At 50.6% G+C, this 23,279-nt stretch overlaps 2 protein-coding genes across 5 annotated transcripts in view; one reads left to right on the top strand and one right to left on the bottom strand.

The window, feature by feature from the left end:
• Positions 1-6,731, top strand: part of Cers2 (ceramide synthase 2) — an 8,052-nt gene extending 1,321 nt beyond the window's left edge. The window contains exons 2-11 of the mRNA XM_010616441.3: positions 3,885-4,058; positions 4,487-4,604; positions 4,713-4,831; positions 4,988-5,045; positions 5,123-5,173; positions 5,355-5,447; positions 5,743-5,871; positions 6,033-6,139; positions 6,230-6,383; positions 6,547-6,731. Of these exons, the coding sequence (XP_010614743.1) occupies positions 3,886-4,058; positions 4,487-4,604; positions 4,713-4,831; positions 4,988-5,045; positions 5,123-5,173; positions 5,355-5,447; positions 5,743-5,871; positions 6,033-6,139; positions 6,230-6,383; positions 6,547-6,687 (1,143 nt within the window). The 5' untranslated portion in view covers position 3,885 and the 3' untranslated portion in view covers positions 6,688-6,731. The remainder of the gene's footprint in view (positions 1-3,884; positions 4,059-4,486; positions 4,605-4,712; positions 4,832-4,987; positions 5,046-5,122; positions 5,174-5,354; positions 5,448-5,742; positions 5,872-6,032; positions 6,140-6,229; positions 6,384-6,546) is intronic.
• Positions 6,732-7,474: 743 nt separating this feature from the next.
• The window catches only part of Setdb1 (SET domain bifurcated histone lysine methyltransferase 1), a 36,217-nt gene continuing 20,412 nt past the window's right edge, over positions 7,475-23,279 (bottom strand). For 3 of the 4 annotated variants that reach the window (XM_010616442.2, XM_010616443.2, XM_010616444.3), the window contains exons 10-22: positions 22,409-22,538; positions 21,541-21,688; positions 21,296-21,454; positions 20,105-20,737; positions 19,250-19,366; positions 13,207-13,376; positions 11,751-12,382; positions 10,483-10,511; positions 9,880-10,012; positions 9,442-9,607; positions 8,888-9,099; positions 8,398-8,486; positions 7,475-8,262 (exon numbers count right to left, since the gene is read on the bottom strand). In XM_010616442.2, coding sequence (XP_010614744.1) covers positions 8,145-8,262; positions 8,398-8,486; positions 8,888-9,099; positions 9,442-9,607; positions 9,880-10,012; positions 10,483-10,511; positions 11,751-12,382; positions 13,207-13,376; positions 19,250-19,366; positions 20,105-20,737; positions 21,296-21,454; positions 21,541-21,688; positions 22,409-22,538 — 2,736 coding nt within the window. In that variant the 3' untranslated portion in view covers positions 7,475-8,144. The remainder of the gene's footprint in view (positions 8,263-8,397; positions 8,487-8,887; positions 9,100-9,441; positions 9,608-9,879; positions 10,013-10,482; positions 10,512-11,750; positions 12,383-13,206; positions 13,377-19,249; positions 19,367-20,104; positions 20,738-21,295; positions 21,455-21,540; positions 21,689-22,408; positions 22,539-23,279) is intronic. The other variant, XM_010616446.2, reaches the window with a different exon arrangement.

The raw sequence follows: 23,279 nt of genomic DNA, 5'->3' as shown, positions 1-23,279 counted from the left end.
CCCGCTGTGGCCTGGCTGCGGCCCGGTGCCCACCCGCCCGAGGTCGGAGCGTCCATGTGTGAGCGAGAAACAGGAAGGAGGGCGCCGGCCCGGCCCGCCGGGGTCCCACTCCGTTACGGGTGCGTGAGCGCCCGGAGAAGCTGGTTTTCTTGGCCAGGGGTAGCTATTTTCCAGCACTGCCAGAGGCTGTCTGGCTGGTGGGTGGATTAACTACAGGTGTGGACCGGGATCCGTGGCCTGCGCTTGGGGGTTTTTAATCTCCCGGGCCAAGTTCCTTGTTTGTCATCGAAGCCTGGTCTGTGTCCCCTGAGTTGGGCCGTGGGGTAAGGAAGGGGTTCTGGGGACCCTGAGGGAGGAGGGCGCCCTCTCGGGCGAGGCCTGTCAGGTGGCCAGCCGCGTCGGAGCAGGTCCCCGGGGGTCCCTCCTGTGCGGAGTGAGTGCCCGACTGCACTTGTGATGCCGCCCTTACGTGGCAGGACTTGCCCCCGAGTCCCGACCTGACCCCACAGCGATCTGCACGGATGCTCCCCGAGCAGAGAAAGATCCTTGTCGCCCTGGCACCCCGCACCTCACCCTCCACGGGGCCTCCGACCAGTGCAACAAGCTGGCTGTGCGCCCAGGGGTCAGCACCCCGTTAACTCTGCACCTCTGACCTCTCCCTGGCCAGAGGCTGTGGCTCAGCCAGCGTTAGGCTGTGTGGGAGCCTTTGGTGGCCTTTGAGGACGAGCAGTAGGCCTGGCGAGGCCTGAGCACCAGTTTCTTGCTCCTGCCCCCATCTTCCCCAGAATCTGACCCAAATCCTGGGGCTTGTGCTGCAGCCCGGGGCAGTGACACCTCTTCTCAGGTTTCCCGAAGAGACACTTTTCGATGAGGGAGGTGGTCTAGGGGCCCTGCTTTCTCCCTTTTATCGTTTCCCAAGCTTCAGTGGAAGTCGGGAAGCTGGGAGCCTCTCTTTCACTGCCCTTTTGGCCCCTTTTCATTTTCCTCAGTTGTTCTCCGGACTCCAAGCTGGGAGGGCTCTTTCCACAGGGGCCTGTGAGTGTGCTTTCTGCCCAGGCTGACTTCTCCCCTCCTTGTCCCTGAGTCTGTAAGTTCCTGGTGGGTGCCTGCCTCATGTTACCCACCCAGGAGGGTCTTGGGGAGGGTCAGTCAGAGCTAGGCCAGAGATTAAGGCTGGACAGGTCCTGTTCAAATTCCTGGTAATCCAGTGCTCATGAAATCCCTGCTCTTCTGCTCCCTCTCCAGCCTTGCCTTACAAAGGGGTGCTGTGACTCTCAGGCAGGTGTGCGTGCCATCTCTTCGCATGTGTATGGGAGTGTAAAGTCGGTGTTGTCTTTTGGGAGATGGACTCACTGTAGTGACCTTTGACCTTGCAGTGATCCTCCTGCCTCAGCCTCCCAAGTGCTGGGATTATAGGTGTGTTCCACCAGGCCTGGTATGGAAGCATAGTTTCTGAGTGGAAAAGTGTAGATGTGATTTTTCTCTGCGAGGAAATCAAGTATCTACCCTGCAGACGGGCAGGAAAGCTGGCTTCCTACTTGTGTGCGCATCACCTTCTCTCCTCCCTGCCTCCGCCTTATGGGCTCCTCTGTTTGGCTTGGTGTGTTGGTGCCAGGACACTGCCAGGGCTACCGTGAGTTCCGGGGGACATGTAAGGTAAGGCGGCTGGAGTCCAGTTGGTACCCTTTTCCCCCTGTTGGAAGTCCTGGCTTGGCCAGTCTGGTGCCTCTGCTAACAGAGTCCAGGACAGAGAAGAGGGCAGTGGTCCCAGCGAGGCCGAAACCCAGGTCTGTGTCTGCACCTTACACACCGTGCTCTCTCACATGTTTGTCTTCACCCTGACTGCTTGAAGTGGGAGGGATAGAAGGTGCACTGTCCAGATGCTTGTCCTTAATTGTCCCTGACACCTGTTCTGCCTGCCTCCCTAACCCCACACTTCATTTGTAAGCATAAGATGGGGACAAGACATTCCTGGCTCCACCCCTCCAGAGCCCTAGTCATCTCTCTGAATCCTTTACCCCACCAAATGCCTCTTGACAAGAGAAGCGTCTCTGCCAGTTTCCTCCGCCCAGAATGGGGTGGAGTCCAGAGTCCACACCTTCCTGTACCCTTGGCATTAGACCTCACTGGCCCCAAAGGACAGCAGTGGGATGGCTGGGTCAGGTACAGCCCCCACTTCCAATCAGGGCAAGCAAAAAGAAAAGGGGTGGGAAAGGAGTGGGAGGTGCGCAGAGACATCTAGGGTTCTACCCTCATCCCTTCTCTATTAGACTTTATTCTTCTCTGGGAAAAGTGTGTGTGTGTGGAAAGTTCCACTATGTGCAATTATATTTGATTTTGTTCAGTTCAAAATACTTCCATCTCTTTAACTAATTAAATATTTATTCTGGCTAAGGGGGATCGGGAAGGGGCAGTGCCCTCCTGTGCTTGAGGTCTGGAATGTGTGTGTGTGTGTGTGTGTGTGTGTGTGTGTGTGTGTGAGTGATTTGGGGCAGGAGAGGGGGAAGCTGGAACCAAATCTCCTTTATTGTCACCGCTGACCTCTGATTTCATCCAAGAGAGCAGCGACCAGGAGTGGGGACAAGAGGGTAAAGTCCTTGCGCTTGGAATACTGACAGGCTGGAGGGATTTCGCAAGTGGTTCTGTGGTGGCTGGGGGTGGAGCCACCCAGCTCAGCTGTGGGCCGAGGGTTCAACCCTCCTCACAGTGGACAGCAATCTCCCCTTTCCTCGCGGGCTGGGAGGGGGCCGCCTCCCTTCTGTCACAAGCCCAGTCTGAACCCGTCACTGTTCTGGGAGGAGCTTGAGGGGCAAAGACTACCCAGGCTGTCGCTGCCAAGCCCTGGTGCTGCCAGGCATGGACCCAGCCTCACAGCTGTACAGGGCCATCCTGCTGCTTTTCTCAACTCCACACACCTGCTGTCCCCCGCAGGCCACACACCGTCGCCTCTCATTTGGGTGTCCGCATGGTCACTGCCACTGCTTCTGTTTCACTGGGGCAGGGCAGGAAAGTGTCCAGCAGCAGGGCTGAGGAGTGTTTGCCATGTGGACTAGTGTTACCTTGCAGACTTGTGCGTGGTTTCTATTCTGGATGAGCCTGAGGATGTAGTTCAGTGGTAGAAGAGTGCTTGTGTAGCATGTGTGAAGGCCTGGTTCATCCCCCAGTGCGCACACGCACACGCACACGCACATGCACGCACACACAGCTGTTATGTGTCTTAGTCTGCTGCCTGGATTCCCTGTCCTCGCTCCCTGACTCTAGGCCTTCACTTTTGTTTTGAACGTAGGATCTGTCTGCCTTACTGGCAGGGACAGATGGCCTGGCCTGTGGCTGTCCACTTTATGCAGTTGTTTGATGCTCACTGACCACCTGGAGCTCAGCATACTTTGAGGACGTACTTTGCTTTCCTGGCCTAGGAATCTGCCACCCAGAAGGGTTGCAGGGGAGAGGGGAAGCTCTGGGCCAACCCTGTGATGTATGGGGCTCTCCTTCTGCCCTGCCCCTGCCACGGAGGCTTCCAGCTGAGGGTGGACCTGACAGTAGGTGAAAGGAGGGCGGTGCTGGCTTTACTCAGATTGGCTACAGCTTCCCAGGCCAGGTCCTGCCTGTCCTCCAGGTTGGGATAGAAAAGCCACGGGAAGAACCCAAGGGGGAATCAGGACTTCTGGGTGTCAGCATCATCAAGAGGTTGTCACAAGCATTAAATGTTAAAACTGGAAGCCACCTTCCTACGGATGAAGAAGCGGATTTCCCGAGGCCGCGTCGCTGGGACCGGACTCCAGCGCTGTCGCTTGCCGCCTCCACTCCTTGGTACACAGGGCAGGGTTCATCCCTCTTCCCTCACAGCAGCCTTGCTGACAACTCCCCCTTCCCCTGCTCATTAGGATGCTGCAGACCCTGTATGATTACTTCTGGTGGGAACGGCTGTGGCTGCCTGTGAACCTGACCTGGGCTGATCTCGAAGACCGGGATGGACGAGTCTACGCCAAAGCCTCCGACCTCTACGTCACGCTGCCCCTGGCCCTGTTCTTCCTCATTGTCCGATACTTCTTTGAGCTGTGAGCACAGGAGCCCACCTTCACACCTGCCCAAGCTGCCAGTCTCGCAGCCCCGTGGGCCTCAAGATTGTCTCTTGCTGTGTAGTTAGCTCTGGACCCTGGTGTTCCAGCTTCTCGGTCCCTGCCCGCTGTGTCACCCACCCCAGGGCAGTGTTGTCTTTCTGAGGGCTCAGCATGCCCAGGCCCTTTCTTTCAATCGCTGCTTGTTCTCACCCTCTGCCCACCGCCCCGCCTGGCCACTGGGAAACACAGGCAGCCTTGTCAGCTCTGGGCAGCTCCAGAGGCTCAGGGAAGGGAGTTGCCAGGAAACTGGGGAAACTGAGGCCAGAGTACAGCTGCCCAAGCTTGCAGCCTCCTACTCCCTCCCAGCTTAGGGGCTAGGAGTGCTGCGAGAGAGCCAGACACCGCTCCCTCCTGTTCTTCCCCAGTTACGTGGCTACACCACTGGCTGCCCTCCTGAATGTAAAGGAGAAAGCTCGGCTGCGAGCGCCTCCCAATGCCACCTTAGAACATTTCTACCTGACCAGCGGCAAGCAGCCCAAGCAGGTATTGCCGTGCGTGATGCTCTGGCCCTGGGAGCCACTCGGTTCTGAGGGGAAGGGAAAGGGGGCCCTGCTGGGCCAGGGGCTGAAATTCGGTTCCCACTATACCCAGGTGGAGATTGAGCTTTTGGCTCAGCAGAGCGGGATCTCTGGCCGCCAGGTAGAGCGCTGGTTCCGCCGCCGCCGCAACCAAGACCGGCCAAGCCTCCTCAAGAAGTTTCGAGAAGCCAGGTGGGGGAAGTGGTGCAGTGGAAAGTCTAGGGGGACTTGCTGGGAGGGGGACTGTGGCCGTGTAAGAGGTGAGGAGGGGCTCAGTCCCTCCAGAGCATGTGGGGACTGCTGGGGGCCGTGCTGCCCTCCCACCTAACCCTGTGCTGCTTCTTCCAGCTGGAGATTCACATTTTACCTGGTTGCTTTTGTTGCTGGCATGGCCGTCATTGTGGATGTGAGTGGGATTCTGGGAAGTGGGAGAGAGACCAGAGTGGGTCTTCCCTCTTTTAAGCTTTCTTCATCTCAATGCAGAAACCCTGGTTCTATGACCTGAAGAAAGTCTGGGAGGGATATCCCATACAGGTATGACATGGGGCCTGCTGTGGGGTGGCTGCAGCCCGCAGCCTTGCGAAGAGGGCACACGGTGGACACACGGTAGAGGAATTAATCAAGGAACAGGGCGCTCAGGGCTGGGGAGCTGGGCTTGGAGCAGGAGCCCCTGGGGCTCTTGCTCTGCGTCTCTTATCTCCCTCTCCTCTCCCAGAGCACCATCCCTTCCCAGTACTGGTACTACACGATCGAACTTTCCTTCTACATGTCTCTGCTCTTCAGCATCGCCTCTGATGTCAAGCGAAAGGTAGGTGAAGGGCTGCACAGTCAGGCCCAAGAGGAGGTGGATGTGGTGTACATGGCATTGAGAAGGCCGAGGCAGGAGCATCGTGAGGCAGCCTGGGCCACCAACGAAACTCAGAGCTGGCCTGGACTGCGCAGTGAGACCTTGTCCAGGGCAGGGGAGCCCAGTGAGGTCCTGGGGTGTACTAGCTTCTCTGAGTCTTGCAGCTTTGGCCAGATGTGTTGGGATATGGGGTGTGTGTGCTGGAAACGGGGTGCTGAGCAGCGGGCAGAGTTCCCTGGAGCCTGCGTCTTTGCAGGACTTCAAGGAACAGATCATCCACCACGTGGCCACCATCATCCTCATCAGCTTCTCCTGGTTTGCTAACTACATCCGTGCAGGGACTCTCATCATGGCTCTGCACGACTCCTCAGACTACTTGCTGGAGGTTAGGCTCCTTCAGACTAGAGGCCGCAGTGCAGGTCCTCGTGTCCGTGTACCCTTTCTTGGGGGCGAGGGAGACAGGGACAATCCTGGGGCCCCAGTGTGGGGTGTGGGGGGGGTACCTGGGAGTCGGGGGCCCAGGATGATGGATGGGGCTGTTTATAGTCAGCCAAGATGTTCAACTACGCGGGCTGGAAAAACACCTGCAACAACATCTTCATCGTCTTTGCCGTTGTTTTCATCATCACTCGACTGGTCATCTTGCCCTTCTGGTGAGTATGTGGTCAGCTGTCCTTGTTCTCAAGAACTCAGGCATCGCCTTTCCCCGCTCAGTGTCGACAACCATCTCCCCCGACCCCCAGGATCCTGCACTGCACCCTGGTGTACCCACTGGAGATCTACCCAGCCTTCTTCGGCTACTACTTCTTCAATGCCATGATGGGAGTGCTTCAGGCACTGCACATCTTCTGGGCTTACCTCATTTTGCGCATGGCCCACAAGTTCATAACTGGAAAGGTGAGAGCTCGGCCCCCATTCTACTCCTGCTAACTCTAGACCTCCCTAAATTCCTTGTCATTGCAGTGACCCGGCAGGGCCCTGGGTGTGGGAACGAGCTCCCAGAGGGGGGCTATCTGCGGAGTGTGAGGCCATCACAGAACCCTTCTTATCCCGTCCCCAGGTGGTAGAAGATGAACGAAGTGACCGGGAGGAAACAGAGAGCTCTGAGGGGGAAGAGGCTATAGCTGGGGGAGGAGCAAAGAGCCGGCCCCTCGCCAACGGCCACCTGGTCCTCAATAACCACCACCGTAAGAATGACTGAGCGCTGCCCGGCTGCCTCCCAGACGAATGCGTAAAGCCAAGGAATGAGCCACCCTTACCCAGAGGGTCACTTAAGCCCCGGGGAAAAAGGAGAAGGGCAGAAGAGACTTCTGCATTCCCTTTCTTCTTTGTCATCCAGCTGCCTTTAAACCAAGTTCTAACCAGCCTGTCCCTGGGTGAAGAGGAGGTTGGTTATATCCTCTGCTAGAGGGAGGACGGTCTTACTTTCCTCTCTGTCCTCCCCATAATCCTTTCTATTGCTTTTAAGCCCCTTCCTCAGCTGTGGGGTAGAGTCACAACTCATTCCTGACTCTTGAGGATTCCGCCCTGTTTGCCTTTCGACTCCTTGGCCTTCAGAAGCGCCGGGGTTGTGCCTTAGTCTGATCTGTGGGCCTAATTCTGCCAAAGCTGGACCAAGGATCACCTTTCTAAGCTAACTTGGGCCAGAAACCAAAGCTGAGTCACTCTGAACTCTTTCCCTCCAGAGACACAAGTGAACTGAGTGTGGGAAGGTGCACATGACCCTTATCCTACCTCTGCCAAAAACTGGGGACTGAGTGGGGCCGGCTCAGTGGCCTTTGTGTTATATCCCTGCCAGCCGTCCCTGTGCCCCGCGTCCAAGATCTTACTGCTTCCCTTCTTCAGCTGGTCTAGCTGGTTTGGGTTAGAATGGCAACTAGTTGTAATTTTTATTTATTAAACATTCGGGGTTTCAATTTTAAAGCCAGAATTACATCTGGCACCTGGCATTTCAGCAGAGGGACCATTTCTGACAAAAATGTACTGTTAAAAGTTTTTTTTTAATGAAAATATATTAAAGATTAAATAAAACATGTCAACAGGTATCAGACTATTAGGAACTGAGAAAGGGGATCAACTAAATAAACTAAGATAGTCTTTCTTATGCCTTCCTCGCAGTTATGTAACATTTTCTTTTTAAGATTCACATGGCAAGAAAAAAACAAGTAGAGAAGGTACAAGATTTATGACAGCTGCCTATTTGGGAGGATGCGGGGGAGAACAACTCTCTCACTGAACGTATGGAGAACAGGAGTGTGGGGACTGAGGAGAAATCAGATAGCAATCTTAGTTATACTGTGTTAAAATTCTTGCATGAAATAATACAAACCAGAGATAGTAGATACCTAGCCCCGATCCGAGAGTAAAGTCTCCTAGCAGGGTGAACAGTGGAACAGACGCGGCACGGGAGGACGTCAGGCCTGGCTGAGGGTGGTCGTCTCGCCCCGCCCCAGTGCCATAGGAAGTCAGGAAGGGACTCTGCCAGCTAGCACCACATGGAAGAGATCTCTGGATCCAGAACCCCCACTTTTGTGTACTAGGAGCGGGGGGGAGGGGGAAGCTGGACCAGAGACTTGGGGCAGAGTTCAGCAGTCGGGAAGACCCAGTTCCTGAGGACAGGAGAGTTGTCGGAGGGTTCTGGGGTGAGGAAAGGCTGCTCTAGAGCAGACGGCCTCTGCACTCGATGGCCCCACAGCAGCACAGCAGCTCCTTGCCCTCCACGCTGCCCACCTCGTAGTTGTAGTCCCAAGTAAGCTCAGTCCCAGCCCGGATCCTCCTAAAGAGGAGAAAAGGACGTGGTGTGAAGGCAGCCGACACCACAGGTGGCGGGGTCACAGCGCACAGGTGAATTCAGAACTTCAGTGGCCCCTCCCTGCAGCCCCAGTAGTCCCCTCTCCCGAGTCCCTCTTACTTGCTGGCAAAGAAGGCTACCCAAGGGAAGCGAAGATCATGGGTGTCCACGAAGACATTCTGGACAAACAGGTTGGGGCTGCAGCTGTGCTGTAAATTTAAGGACAATGAATCAGAACCAGGTATACAGAATTTGGCATCATGGAGCCAGAACTGGAAGAAAATCATGGCATCTGACCCTCGCCATATTAAGATGTTTTGGAAGAAAGCTACTCAAGACCTATTTTCTGTTTATTCATTTTGTTTTATTTTTTGAGACGGGGTTTTGCTCTATAGTTCATGCTGGCCTTGAACTCACTGGCCCAAGATGGCCCTGAACTTGTGGTGATCCTCCTGCCTCAGCCTCCCAAGTGCTGGGATTACAGGCGTGTGCCACTACTGCCTGGCTTTCAAGATCTTTTGAAATCAATTTGTAAGAAGGAAAAAGTTTCTATAGGGCATTAGAAGAAATGGGTTAATCCAACATCTAGGGGAGGGGAAGAGAGTCTCACATTGAGGTAGCGGCCCAGGTTGCCTTCCAGCTTGGCATCGATGATGTAGCAGGACTCCTCACCATCGTAGAACTGGCGCGTGTTCTTACGGACAGGCGCACTCTCCCCCTTGTCCACAGAGGCCATGTTGGTTGATTTAATGGCAATGCCATGGGTTGATTTAAGAGCAAAGCCTCGGGTTGATTTCACTGCCACTTGGCGCTTCATTGGACCTGGACAGGAAAGGATCCAATGGGGTCAGATACTGTTCCACCATTCTCACCCCGCACACTGCAGACTGAGAATGCCACCAAGTCAAGTCTCAGGCAAAGACCCTAAGGGGCAGTTTTTCCAAGCAGGATCAGAGGGCCGGGCAAAGGGTAAGGAACGGAAAGAAGAGACCGGGACAGGTCAAACAAGATTAAAAGTCAGCAGTTTAGCTCAGGGCCTCCCAGAAACGCTCCCACTCTTAGAATCTGGAACCCTCCCACCCCACTTGTTTAGCATACTTTAAAAAATACTCCCTGCCTACTTTCCTGCCGCTTCCTACCACTCCCCAAACTTTCCCAAACTACCAGACATGTTCTTCTTGTCCTCAAAGTCATCCCCTTCAGAGCCAGAAGAAATGGTCTGGATGTCGTCACTGTCAACTGCTGTGGCTGAAGTCTGACCAGCAGTGGGCTTCCGACTGGTCCCACTTTCCCCCTCACTCTCCGTGCTGCTGGACAGTGTCAGGACGTCCTGGGGAAGCAGAGGGCAAGAAGGGCAGGAGTAAGTGCAGAGGCCCCTTCACGTCTTTGCTTTTACCTGGGGTTCGGCAGAAGGGGCCAGGAGCGGTGAGAGGAAGGTGAGATGAACGAGAACGAGGCAGGAGGAAGTCAAGGCCAAAGAAGCAGGAAGAGACTTAACAGTAATCATAGCAAAGGACTCGAGGTGAGACCAGTCCAGGTCCTGGGCTTGGATTCTAAACAGGAGAGAGAGAGAAGTGAGATGCAGCTTAAGAAGGCGCTTACGTCAGGGTTGGACTGTGCAGCGGCCAGGAGTCGCCGGCTCTGATGCATACTTGTCTTGCTAGGTGGACGGCGAAGCCCTTCAGGCTTCACTGGAGAAGGGTTGTAACCGTAATTCCGAGAGCTTTCAGTAACACTAACGGGAGGAGAAGGAATGAGAGGAAGCCAGGTTACTGGCTATTTCTTGGCTTTTTTTTTTTTTTTGGTACCGGGGATTGAACTCGGGTCCTTGTGTTTGCGAGGTAGGGGGCAGCTAGGGATTTAACCACTGAGTTAAATCCCTAGCCCCTGGGACTTTTTGAGATTAGGTTTCAATATATAGTCCAGGCTGGCCTCAGACTCCCAAGTGCTAGATTACATGTGCCACCTTGCCCAGCTTCCTACTCTTTCATAGGCTTGAGAAAAGGCAGATTTGGAAATAGCTCAAAAGGGAAAGCACTGCCAGATGTGGTGGCACACGCCTATAATCCCAGAGCTCGGGAGGCTGAGGCAGGAGGATCACTGTGAGTTCGAGACCAGCCTGGGCTACATAGTGAGTTCCAGGTCAGTCTCAACGACATAGTGAGACCCTGTCTCAATAACCCCCACAAAAGGAAAAGCACTTACACTGACGTCTTGTTTCGGTCATCGGGGTCCTAGGAAAGAGCAAGTAAAGCATTAAATGCTTTCGCTGTCCACTGTAACGCATCTTAATAATCAGACTTTATTTCAAATGCCTCCAATGTATCCTTCGCCAGTAGGAGGTTCACTACCTAAAGTTGGATGGTGTCAGGAAGCACCCTGGGACTCAGTGGAACAGGCACATTCTATAAAATCCAGCCAGGGACCTTAACTCTTTCTGAGCACAGTCTTACAGGGCCCAGGACCCAGTGTGGCCACCTGTAAACATCAGAGGTAAACTTGGAGTCAGGTTTGTTCCATTTTGGAAGAGGCCCTTGCTGGGTTACCTGGGTTGGCGTCAAATCTGTGGGCTCAAGCAATCTTCTTGCTGGAACTCTTCCCCCATCCTCCCACTGGCCCCCAGTGTTGCTAGGACTACAAGTGCACACCACTGCACCCAGCTTTGAAATCTTTTTGTTGTTGCACTGGGGGAGCAAACACAGTCTCTTCATTCTGAGCTATATCCCCAGCCTTGCCCTCATCCCTGCCTTTAAATTTTGAGACAGGGTCTCCTAAGTAGCTAAGTTTCCCAGGCTGTGATCCTCCTGCCTCAGCCTCTGAGTGTTGAGATTATAGGTATGTACCACCACACCCACCTTAAAACCAATTCTTGTTTCCCTTCCTCCCCTTTTTTTTCCTGTTATTTTTTTGGGGGGGTGGGTAGATCGAACTGGGGACTTTGTGCTTGTGAGGCAGGCAGCAGAACCACTGAGCTAAATCCCGGCCCCCCGCTGTTTTTTGAGGCAGGGTCTCTCTGTGTAGTCCAGGTTGGCCTTGAACTCACAGTAGTCCTGTCTCAGCCTCCTGAGTACTGCTATTACAGGCACGGGTTACCATGCTTCGCTTTTTAAAAGCAAAAGCCAAAAGATGGGGATTTAACTTAGTTGTTCCGCTGCCTGCCTCACATATGCAAGATCCCAAGTTTGACCTCATACCAAAAAAAGTAAAAGCCAACAATGACATAGACAACTTGAAACATCATTAAACACACAAACTTATAAATCATTCACTATGGAACCAATCAGATACTCACCCTTCCCTAGCAAGTGAATCCTAAAGTAATTTGTTTCTTTAAATGCTAGCAATGTACTGGGTTGAGGTGGAAGCGAATCAAGTCGCCACAGAAAACTCTGTCGTGTAAACAATCTACATGCAAACACTCGTGGGACGACACTGAATTCGTTACTGCACCAAACTTAACAGGCACTGCGTACCTCCTTCTTAGCCTGCTTGCTGTCTCCTTCATTCTTGATTCCCAGGCCCGAGGTAGAGGTCTTCTCGGCCTCCCCGCGGCCTCCTGCGGCCCGGCCCTCTCCTCCCTCATTAGTCTTGAAGGAAGAGTGGCTGTTGGAGTCAGCGAAGCCACTTTCACTGACACTATTGCAACTCAACCAGGAGGCCACCTTGTTCTTGGGTGTCTCTTCGGAGGAAGGTGGATTGCAGCCCCCGGCGGCAGGGACTGAGGGAGGAAGAGGAATGTGTGGGGGGCCGAGGTCTGGGGGACGGGAGTCCTTGGAAGCCATCTCAGACAGCCCGTTCTCCTTCTGGCCCCGGGTCTGTCTCCGGGTAGCGTAGCTGCGCCACACCGAGCTGGTGCTAAAGTCCTCGTCCTTACAGAAGTTATCATCTGAGCTATCATCATTGGACTCTTCCGCGTCCTCTGTACCACTGTTGCCATCTTCCTGGTCCTTCAAGTCTACGCCACTGCTGTCAGAGGAACAGGGGACATCACTCTCATACCCTTCCTTGAAGTTCTCCACACTCTCGATATGGTCCAGGTTTGCGAAGTACTCATCCCCCATTTCCAGGCCCTCCTTGTCTGCAAAGTCATCTGTAAGGATTTTGCCTGAGAAGAGAATTAAAAACCTTCCATAGTTATGGGGAATTTTTAGAAGGGTCATCAACACTCCATACACTGGCACAGATTCAAAAACCCTACAACCACTCTCTCCTTTCTCCCTCTGATGGCGTCACCTCGCGTCTGAACTATGAGTGGAAGCGGGCTTATTGTGCTTTTGTAATTCTGCTCCTTTGCCTTTCCGTTTTTTCCTCTGTAAGAGCGTTCTCAATTTGGCTAAGATTTCTGGGTGGAGCCGGGCTGGGTAGAACTTGTGGATCACCGTGAGCTCAAAGCCAGCCTGGGCTGCATGGTGAGTTCAAGGCCAAGCTGAACTGCATAGTGAGACCTGTCTCAAAAACAAAGGACTGGCCAGGGATTTAGCTCAGTGGTACTGCCGCCTGCCTTGTAAGTGCAAGGTCCTGAGTTCGATCCCCAGTACCGCAAGCAAATGAAAATAGGAAAAAAAAAAAAAAAAAGGATCTCTGAGTAAATGACAGGAACTCACCACGTACGGTCTCCTCTCAAAAAGCAGTGTTGCCAATTGTTTCCCCTTTTCATTGCTGTCCACATGCAGCACTTGTCCCACTGGGCACCTCAGTCACCAAGTTATGCAGGGAGGAAGCCCCGACTCCTCTACTTCCAGTTCAAACTTCAAGCACATTGTTCTTTTTCAAACTTGGTGGTATGGGAACTGAACCCCAGAGCTTCTTACTACACATGTGCTCTAATGAGCTACACAAACTCGTCAGCCATGAAGCACTTTATTCTTATATTCAAGTTGTTGCCAATTCAATCCCCCACCACATCCCAACCCTTACTCCAGCACCAACCTGCATAAATACACACAAAAGAGCCTTTGGCAATGTCATCCAGGCAGCGGATGCCCCAGCCTTTGTTCTGGGTCTTGAACAGCTGTAGCCGGACCTGGAGTCCATGCTGTACCAGCCGGTTGGTGCACATGTTTGGGTCACATTTGCAGCGTTTGTTACACTCATAGACCCTGGAAGAAGGCGGAATACAATAAATCATGACAAGGTCAGTGAAGCACTAGAAAGCCATGAAATGTGATGCAGACTGAAAATGAGGCGGTGATCTGAGTGAGTGGATTTGCAGAACTGTCTATGGTCTTCCATTCATTTAATGCTCTCCCAGGGAAGCACTTGTGAAGAGGGAAGGATGATTTTCACAGGAAAGAGTACACAGTGGAAGATGCCAGAGGGCCGAACACCCGGAGAACAGCTGAGCAGAGCCACTGTGCGTATTCGTGCACAGTGCACGCGGGCAGGAAACACCGAAGGCCAGGGAGAAGAGCGGACGCCAGTACAGCAGAGGCTGGAAGTAAGTAGAGGCACACGGACCGGCACGAATTTTTCTGAGGTTTCTTTTTGGATAAAGTTGACTTTTTTTCATTCGGTAAACATTAGATAGCAAGAGTTGTTTAGACACCAGGAGCACAGTTATAAAAAAGGTCATGATATTTACCCTCAAAGAACTCATATTCTCAATTTACGAACTTAAAGTTTTTGTTTATTTGAGATAGTCTATGTAGCCCAGGCTGGTCTTGAACTCACAGTGATCTCCTGCCTCAGCCTCCTGAGTGCTGGCTTATAAGCGTGCACCACCCTGACCTGCATGCATTATGTAAATGTTTTATACACATTTTTTTAACCCATATTCAAAGCAATCCTTCAAAATTTTATTCTTTAACTTTCTTTTTTCTGTGTGTGGCACTGGGGATTAAACTCAGCGCCTCCTGTATGCTAGGCAAACACTCTTCCACTAAGCTATATCCCCCAGCCCTTTCTATTTTATTTTTTAGTATAGTCTCACTAAGTTCCCCAGGCTGCCTTCAAACTTGTTTCTCCTGCCTCGGCTTCCCATGTTGCTAGGATTACAGTTATGTGCCACTGCACCTAGTTTTTGTTTTTAAACTTTAGAAAGAGTAACTAGGGCCAGGGAATTTAGCTTAGTGGCACCTTGCCTGCCTCACAAGTGCAAGATCCTGAGTTTGACCCTTGGTACCAAAAAAAAAAAAAAAAAAAGTAACAGAAGTGTGATACATACATAAGGGCAAATACACATTTAAGACTATTTCTCTGCCAAGTGTAACTGCATGTGCCTTAATCCAACCACTTGGGAAGCTAAGGCAGGAAAATCATGAGTTTGAGGGCAGTCTGAGCTAGTAAAACCTTGTCTCAAAACCCACAAGACAAGAAACAAACCAGTATAGCTCAATGAATTTTGAGAAACTGACTGTATCATTTAATCAGCATCAGATAAGGAAACAGAGGTTCCCCAAGCTCTGCTGGGAAGGAGGGGAGTACCGTTTGTGTTAACATCCTCTGCTTACAGCTGATAAAGCAAAAGCAGCTCGGAAGGGCCAGAACCTGACTGGAACTCAGGTCTAATCGCTACCACCACATGGAACTGTTAGAGTAACTATACTGTGCATCATTCATTCAGCCCACAAAATTCGTTCCGGTGAGTGTGTGAGCCAGATGCTGTGTGCATGAAAGACGAGGAGAAAGTTGGCAGGAGACAGACCGGGCCCTCTCATGGAGCTTACATCCTCAGAGGAAAATGGGACAAGAGGGAACAAGGGTACGCATATGAGAAGAACACAAACGTAGTGCTCACTGAGAGAATTAAGTGAGGAAAATGGCCTGTGCTGGTGACCAGGGACGTCTCTCTGAGGAGGCGAGATGAGAGCGGAGTGCTCAAGGCTAAGTGCGACAGCCACACAAAGGACAGTGGAAGGGCCAAGGAGACGGCGCAGCACGCACACAGGCACAGGAGGGGTTGGAGAGAGGGGAGAACTGCACTCAGGCACCGGAGCACGTCAGTGGGGCAGAGGTAGGAAGGGCCAGATAGCACCGTGTTGTATAACCCAAGGTCAGTAAGGCTGGAAGAAAATCCAAGGGCAGGGAGAAGCTACTACTTTTAAGCAAAGAATGGACATAATACTTGTGGTTATTCAAAGTATTTTTCTGTGGCTGGGGGTGCAGCACAGTGGCAGAGCGCTTGCCTATCACTTGCGATGCCCTAGGTTCTAGCCTGGGAACCCCCACCCCAAAACACACTTATATACAAAACATCTTGAACACATAAAAAAAGACACAATGAACACTAAAACAGCAGCCTTATTAAATCGAAACATTATATATATAAGGTTCAGAATTTTGTTTTGCTTTTCCCCAGTACCAGGGATTGAACTCAGGACCTTGTGCTTGTCTGGCAGGTGCTGTGCAGCTGAGCTGTGTCCCTGACCCTGTTTTGGGTCTTCTGAGACTGGGTCTCACTCTGTAGTCCGGGCTGGCTTTGAACTCGTGACCTTCCGACCTTAGCCTTCCGAGTGCTGGGATTACAGGTGTGAGCCGCCAGAATTTTGTTTAGAAATAAAACATAAATGATAATAGTAACTCAAATGAAGTTAGTACTGTTTTCCTTTGCTGGCTTTCCCTGTAGTCCCACAAATTCACCCGTTTCCCAGAGCCCGCGGCCTCCTCCGGAGATGCACAGACACAGCGTTTCCTGCAGTCACCGAGCTGCTCTAGCTTGGGCTCCACCCCATACAGAGGGCAAAACAGCGCTTGGGGTGTCCCTGTCTTCTTCTTGGCCCACATGCCTTATTTTTGGCTTTCCCTCTCACTTTCTTAAACATTTCTAGTAACTTTCTGGAAAGGGGAATAATGAAACCCTTTGATATACTCTAAAGTATGTCTTTATCCTACCCAAACATGCCATCGTTCGCCTCAGTTTAGAATTTTGGGATTTTCTCTTTGTGCCCTGTATTCTGACTTTTTATGGGGTATGAAGGAAAGATGTGGTAAATATTTAAATTAAATTTAAAAATTCAAATCACTGGGCCGGGGATTGGCTCAGTGGTGCTGCCGCCTGCCTTGCAAGCACAAGGTCCCGAGTTCAAACTCCGGTATGAAAAAAAATGACTACAGTAGAAGAAACATGACCATTGACCCCCCTCAAAATCCTCCCCCTTGGTTCAAACACATTTATCCTATTGTTTTTTTTCTTTCTTTCAGTACCAGGGATCAAACTCCGGACCTAGGACTTGCGAGGCAGGCGCAGTACCAGTGAAATACACCCCCAGCCCTATTCGATTGGTTTTGCCACTCTCTGAAGTGGTTCTGGACTTCTCCTTCAATCCTCAGTCACACTGTCCTGGCTGCCTCAATTAGAAATGTTGACGTTTCACGGTCATTTAGACTTTGGGGAAGAGCCACAGCGTCAGATGCTGTGCACAGGATGGAGGAGGACACACCCTCCTCGTGTTCCCACAAGCCCGCTTTCCCTGGACGGCGCTCGGCAGCAGCACTCACTGTCCTCCTGACCACACTCACGAAGCACTGTCGAAAGAGGACTTCAAGAGATGTCTCAAAGGTACGCGGGCAATGGAGTAAGAACGTTCAAAGTGACGGGGAGTATTGGAGAGTGATGAATGACAATGTATTTTTTTTGGTACCAGGGATCGAACTCAGGACCTTGCACTTGTGAGGCACGCAGCGGCACCACTGAGCTAAATCCCCGGTCCAGCATTGTGTCATTTACTGAATTAAATTTTTAAAAATTTAAATACAGTGGTACCTCTTGCTTTTGCTTGCAAAAAATTTGGTTCACAAACAGAAGTGTTCGGCAAAATTTTGTTTTTGTTTGCAAACTCAGCATCAGGAGACAAACACAACTGTGGCCATCTTTCTCACACAAACACAATCGGGGTCTTCTTTCCAAAATCGTGAACTGAGGCACGACTGTATTCCCTATATATTTCAGCTACCCCTCATATGATCGTGTCTCTTAGTGAGGATCTGTATTTATTATGGTAGGGCCTGAGTCTCCCCTCTGGTGTTTTTGGAGAGCTGGGGATCGAACCCACAGCCTTGTACACGCTAAGCAAGGGCTCTACACACCCCAGCCCAGGTGACTCTTCAACCTGGAAACAGACCATCAAAGATGGAAGTTTCAGGGTCACTGAACCCTTCTCCTTCCCTCTTGTGTTGGTTGTGTCTGAAGCATCAGTTTTATTAGGTCACATCTGCACGTGCACCCTCACCACGCTACATTCCACGCTGTCAAAGTTCTCTCCTGACTCGGTCTTTTCAGCTTCACAGGCTCTACCCTCTTTGCTCAATCTCAATGCAAGGCACTCAGGGATTACTCCTGGGCCCCTTCCTCTAGAACATTTTAAGCTGAACTCATCCAAGCTCTAAATATTACTCCCAGATCTTTATGTCCTGCCTTTGTTTCACTTTTCTCCAGAAATCTCAATGCCTTGACATATGGATTGCTTAATAAATAAGCACTATGAACTTAAAGGCCGGGCATGATGGATGGTCCATACCTGTAATCCCAGCACTAAGGAGGCTGAGAGAGGAGGACTGCCTGTGAGTGCAAGGCCAGCCTGGGCTCCACAGTGAGTTCTAGGCCAATTCGTACTACACAGTGGGACTCTGTGTCAAAACAGACACACAAAGAACTTAAGATTTCCACTCTCCTCTCTAACTTCATTGTCCATTTATCAGGTCTGCAGCTCTGTAATCTCCTAATGTATCCCAAATGTGTCCTCTTACACTTCTTCTTGGTACTGGGGATTGAACCCAGGGCTTTCACATCAAACTACACCCCCAGCCCATTTTCTGTTTTGAGGCAGGGTCTCAGTTGCTAAATAGCCCAGGCTGGGCCTGAACTTGAATGCTCTGAGTGCTAGAATTATAAGTTCATGCCACCATAGCCAGTTCAGCTCAATTCTTTCATTCTTTTGTTTTTGTTGCTGTTTTGGCTCGTTTGTTGGTTTTTAAGTCAGGGTTTTATAATGCAGTTCATGCTAGTCTGGAACTCATTATGTAGCCCCGGGTAGCTTTGAACTTGCGCCAACACTCCTGCCTCAGCCTCCTGAGTGTGGCACTATGCCTGGCTCCTCTTTCATTTCTACTGCCCCCTCAATTCTGGTACAAACCCTAGCCATCATTACCTTTCTCTCGCGCGCATTCCTATATTTATCTCCTAGATGTTTTTCTTTTTATTTATTTTAGTGGTACTGCGAATTGAACCCAGGGGCACTGTACCACTGAGATATATCTTTAGCCCTTTTAAATTTTTATTTTATTTCTTTCAAGTCTTACTTGCCCAGGCTACCTTTGAACTTGGGCTAAGAGTCCTGGATAGGTGGGATTACTGGCACATGCTACCACGCTGCCCAAATTCTGCCTTTGCATTCATAAGACCTACGCTCCATGAAGAGACAGGGTCTCACTATGTAGTTCAGAATGGCCTTGAGCTACGTAGCCCCAGTAGGCCTCAAACTTGTGGTGATCTTCCAGACTCTTGAGTACTGGACTGTACACCTGGCTGGGAACCAGAGCAATATTAAAAGGCAGATGGTGTCACTTACCTAATGCTTCCTCTTGGACCAGGAATTTAATTCTGACTTTTCATTTCTAGATTACAAAGCCCTATATAATCAGGTCACTGCCTACTTCTTCTTCATGAAAATATTTCTCTTGTTAGAGTAAGTCACACTGTGTTAGAATATTCATACATCTATGAAATTAAGGTCATCTTTTTTGCAACAGATATTTTTTTTGTCCTGGGAATTGAACTCAGGATCTTGTGCTTGCCAGGCAGGTGCAGTGCCACTAAGCTACATCCCCAGCCTGAAAATTATGATACACTGCTCAATCATTCTATGCCTTCATTTAAAGAAACGCCCAAGAAACATGCTGGAAATTCAAGAAATAAATTATGGTTAATAAAATGTTCACTTGGGTATTCTATGTTTAGTCCCAACTGTTAGATTTGTGATGGAAATAAGAACACACCCATCAGTTTCTGAAGTGCCCCCACCCTCTGCCTACTCACCCTGTAGGTAAACACTCTTCGAGCCTCTTGTACTGGTAGCCGGAGTTAGGGTTGATCTGGCCCCCCGGGGTACAGGCTGTGGCTTGGATAGTTAGCTGGTGGCAGGCACACTTGGACCTGTACGAGACAGAATGGTACGAGAGCTAGAGCTCGATAAACAGATGGGGACAAGGTAGTAAAATGTTCTTTTCTTCTTTCATATATGTAAATGAAGAAAGAAGGGAAAAAGAATATGAGGTGCTGGGTATGGTGGCCCACACATGTAATCCCAGCTATTTGGGAGGCTGAGGCAGGAAGATCACAAGTTTGAGGCCAGCCTGAGCAACCTAGCAAGACATCTCAAAATAAAAAGGACTTGGGCCAGGGATTTAGCTCAGTGGTGCTGTCACCTGGTTCACAAGAACAAGGTCCCAAGTTCAATATCAGGTACCCCCCCAAAAAAACCAACCAAACAAACGAAACAGTCACTACAAAATAAAAAGGATGGGGGGGTGATATAACTTGTTGCTTCCTGGATTCCATCTTTAGTTACCCCCCGCAAATTGAGAATAACAGGGTCAGAAGGGAACAAAGGGGCAACTGAAAGCATGACAGAAGGAAACAGAAGAAAAGGGGCAGAGAGTCAGAGAAAGAACCAACACAAGATACACAGCCAGGGTTACTCGCTAGGGCCACAGCACACCCCGGCTTCCTTCCCTCCTCAGGAACTGACATGGAGGCCAATGGCAGGAGTTCCAGCGGTGGGTGGAGGTATAGGAAAATGGGGAGAGCAGTAGGGACAGAAGGCAGAGGAAGAGGAAAAAGGAAATCATAATGAAGTTGGAGGCAGGGGAAACAATTCTCCCCCCAACTTACTTGTCCCGACACCCATCCTTGCAGTCACAGCCAACCAGAAATTCAGGACCTGTGTTAATGAAAACACCCTTGCCTGGAATCCGTTCCTTGCTATAGGCCACCTGGGGTGGGGGGGTTGTGTCAATCTCATTGACACAGGACAGGGGAACATCTTCCTTCCCATAGGTGATGTCCAAAATATAGTAAAAAGGCTTGTAGGGCTGAAATTTTCGGTCCACTAGAACATAGGGATCCAAACAGAACATCTCCAGGAAGAGGAAGTCACATCCAGTTTCAAAAAGGTAGCGTTCAATCTCTTGCATTGTTCGAAGGCAGAGGCCACAAGGTGTCTTATAGATAACATGAAAGCCCATTTTGCGGTTGACTCGGCGCCGGGCAGTCATCCGCCGGAAGTCATACAGCAGTGGGACTAACAGAGGGTTCTTGCCTCGGTACTGCTCACTCCTCATAGGTCTGACCCGAGACAGACAAGTATAGCTGCAGACGTGAGGTAAGTAGAAAAGCTTCTCCATGGGGGCTCGGTAGGAGGGCTCTGCTGGGGCCCGCTCCAGCATGCCATGGAAGGCTGGTGGGGCTGGAGGACCTGGGGGAGCAGCGGGAGCCGGGGTGGAGGCTGTTGAGCCTAAAGGTGATCTGCAAATGGGATGCGAGAGATCAGATCAGAAGGCAACAGACCCCGCTGCGGTGCAACTTTCCCCAGCTCGCTAAGCCTTTTCTCTCGTCTTTCAAACTACACACAAGATAGTGAGATCTTCCCTTGTCTTACCTAACCTGGGCCATGAAACTCCCTGGTTACTCTTCACTGATCGAGAAGTTGCTATTTCAGCAGTCTACCTTTTCCTGTCTATAAATTATGGAGGCAGTGCCTTGTGTGGCTCTACCAAGGCTTTTTTATCCCTGTGTCGAATAAATGAAGAAATGGTGGGGCCTGCTTTCTACTGTAGCAACGATGGCATCATGTTCAACGAGAGGTTCTGACAAATGACTCCTGGAGACACCGTGTTTCTAGGCATCCATTTTCAAATCCAGTTCTCTTCTGTGTTTACACTTCTAAGATGAAAGCTTCCTTTTAAATCTAAATGCCTCACCATCACAACCTAAAGCCCCTCGGAGCCAAGCAGCTGGCCCTAAAACAGTGACCATGTAAGTCTGTGTTGCCAGCCCGCCCACAGAAGCTGAGATTTTTCTCACCTGAACGTCTGGTTGATCCCAGGTTTCCCACCAGGGGCATTTTCACTGAGTGCAGGGGATGTAGGGGAAGAATGACCAGAGCCCACAGATCCTGGTCTGAAGGATGTGCTCTTTTTGGCTACCTGCTTCCGTGACTGAGCAAGCTGGCTTTCTAAACTTCTAGGAGATGTGAGAAGAGATCATACAGTAAGGGATGCAGAAAATGTATGAAAGAAACTGAAGAAAAAAGAATGAACAGCACTCACTCATTGTCACCTGCCTGGGGGGACAGCGGTGGAGCGGGCGGAGCGGGTGGAGCTGTAGGTTGTGGGGGCTCCATTGGCTTGAACTGGGTTCCATTGCTCGTCAGATCCTGGGTGTACTGGACAACGGGACCTTTGCTCCTCACAGCACCTACAGGAATAAGGCAAGTGATCATCGAGAAGGTGACAGCTTTATCCGCTGTATTTGTTCACACTCCTGATTCTCAACTTATAGGAAAAAAAGCAGCACTCTGTGAGGCTGTCAGGGAGGTCGCAAGTTTGAGTCCAGCCTGGGCAACCTAGTGAGACCCTGAATCAAACAAAAAATAAGAGTTAGGGATCTACTGTGTGGAGGCCCTGGTTTCAATCCTGGGGGGCAGTGGGGAGCAGCACAGGCAGGTTGGCAGCAGCAACTTGGTGATTATAAAAAAAGTAGCAACAGAAACATTCCAAGTGCTAAGATCATCAGTTCTCATTACTCCAATGCGAGGGAATGCTAGCATCTATTGGTTTTGACTGACATTAAGACTTTTAATTTCTTGCCTCAGATAATTTAGCTCATTGATTGTACTTTTGTAAATAGTTTGAAAAATATATTCTGTGATTAATCGGAACATAAACAATCAAAACAGGATAAAACTGAAAGAAAAGAGGCCGTAAGTAACACACAAAGCAGGCGTTCTTATGTGACCGACAGAGAGAACTTGTACCACGCTGACCCAAGCCGGCACCACAAATCCACCACCCTACTGGAAACAACTCAGGGCTCGGATCCTTTTCCAGTGCCTCCAGTGTCACTCTGGTGAACACAGGACAGTAAACCCCTTGGTGGTGTGCCCGCCTCTCCCTCCCAGTGCGTTCCAGGTCATACCCATATTTGGACGTGTCCTGAGCTGTCCCCCTTGCTTCTTCTCCAGCGCAGAGGCCGAGGATGTCTTCATGCTGAACATGGGCTCCAGCCGTGTAGAGCCTCGATAGATCCACTCGCATCTTTTGTCATCCTGAGAGGCAGGAAGGAGGGTGAGGAGAAACGAGTTAAAGGTCAGAGTCCGGCCAACGGTCACTCGTGGAGAATATAGACAACGTAGCACCTCTGGGAAATCTTGCGGTCTACTCAATAAATTTATGTGCCAAGCTCCATGGTAGGTATCAGGAGTAGAAAGAAGAAATATACAGACCTCCCTTGAGATTAAAGAGTGAAAGTGAGCTTTGTTCTTTGCACATTTGTAGTAGCACATGTTGGCAGTGTGTAGGGGCACACTCTCCATGAGGACTTGGTACGTGCACACGAGACATCTTTAATTCTCTTCACCCCTCTCCCATTTCTTGTCCTCCCATTTGAAACTTTTGTTTGCTTGTTTGTTTTGGAGACAAGGTCTTGCTATGTATCTCAAATGGGCTTTGAATTACTATAAGGCCCAGGCTAGCTTCAAATAGAAGGCAATCTTCCTGCCCCTGCCTCTTCAACGCAGGAATTACAGGCGTACACCACTACTCCGGTTCCCATCTGCAAAATCTGAAAGATCAGAAAGACTTCCAATTCCTTGAGTCATCTTCTTTGTCTTATTATCACACCCAAACTGTAACCCTAGGAAAAATGGCAGTAGTTGCCTTCACTGTACCTATACACAATGTGACTAGTTTGGGGTGTGCATGCTGTGTGTGTGTGAAAACCGTGCAGATCAGTGCTACAATAAAATTCAGAGAATTTATTTTCAACAGTCAACTGCACAAGAACAACA

The sequence above is a fragment of the Fukomys damarensis genome, unplaced genomic scaffold, assembly GCF_012274545.1.
Source record: "Fukomys damarensis isolate Sample0158 unplaced genomic scaffold, DMR_v1.0_HiC HiC_scaffold_33, whole genome shotgun sequence".
In the NCBI taxonomy this organism is placed as follows: Eukaryota; Metazoa; Chordata; class Mammalia; order Rodentia; family Bathyergidae; genus Fukomys; species Fukomys damarensis.
The sequence above is the reverse complement of the archived record's forward strand: the minus strand, read 5'-3'. Positions and strand labels throughout refer to the sequence as shown.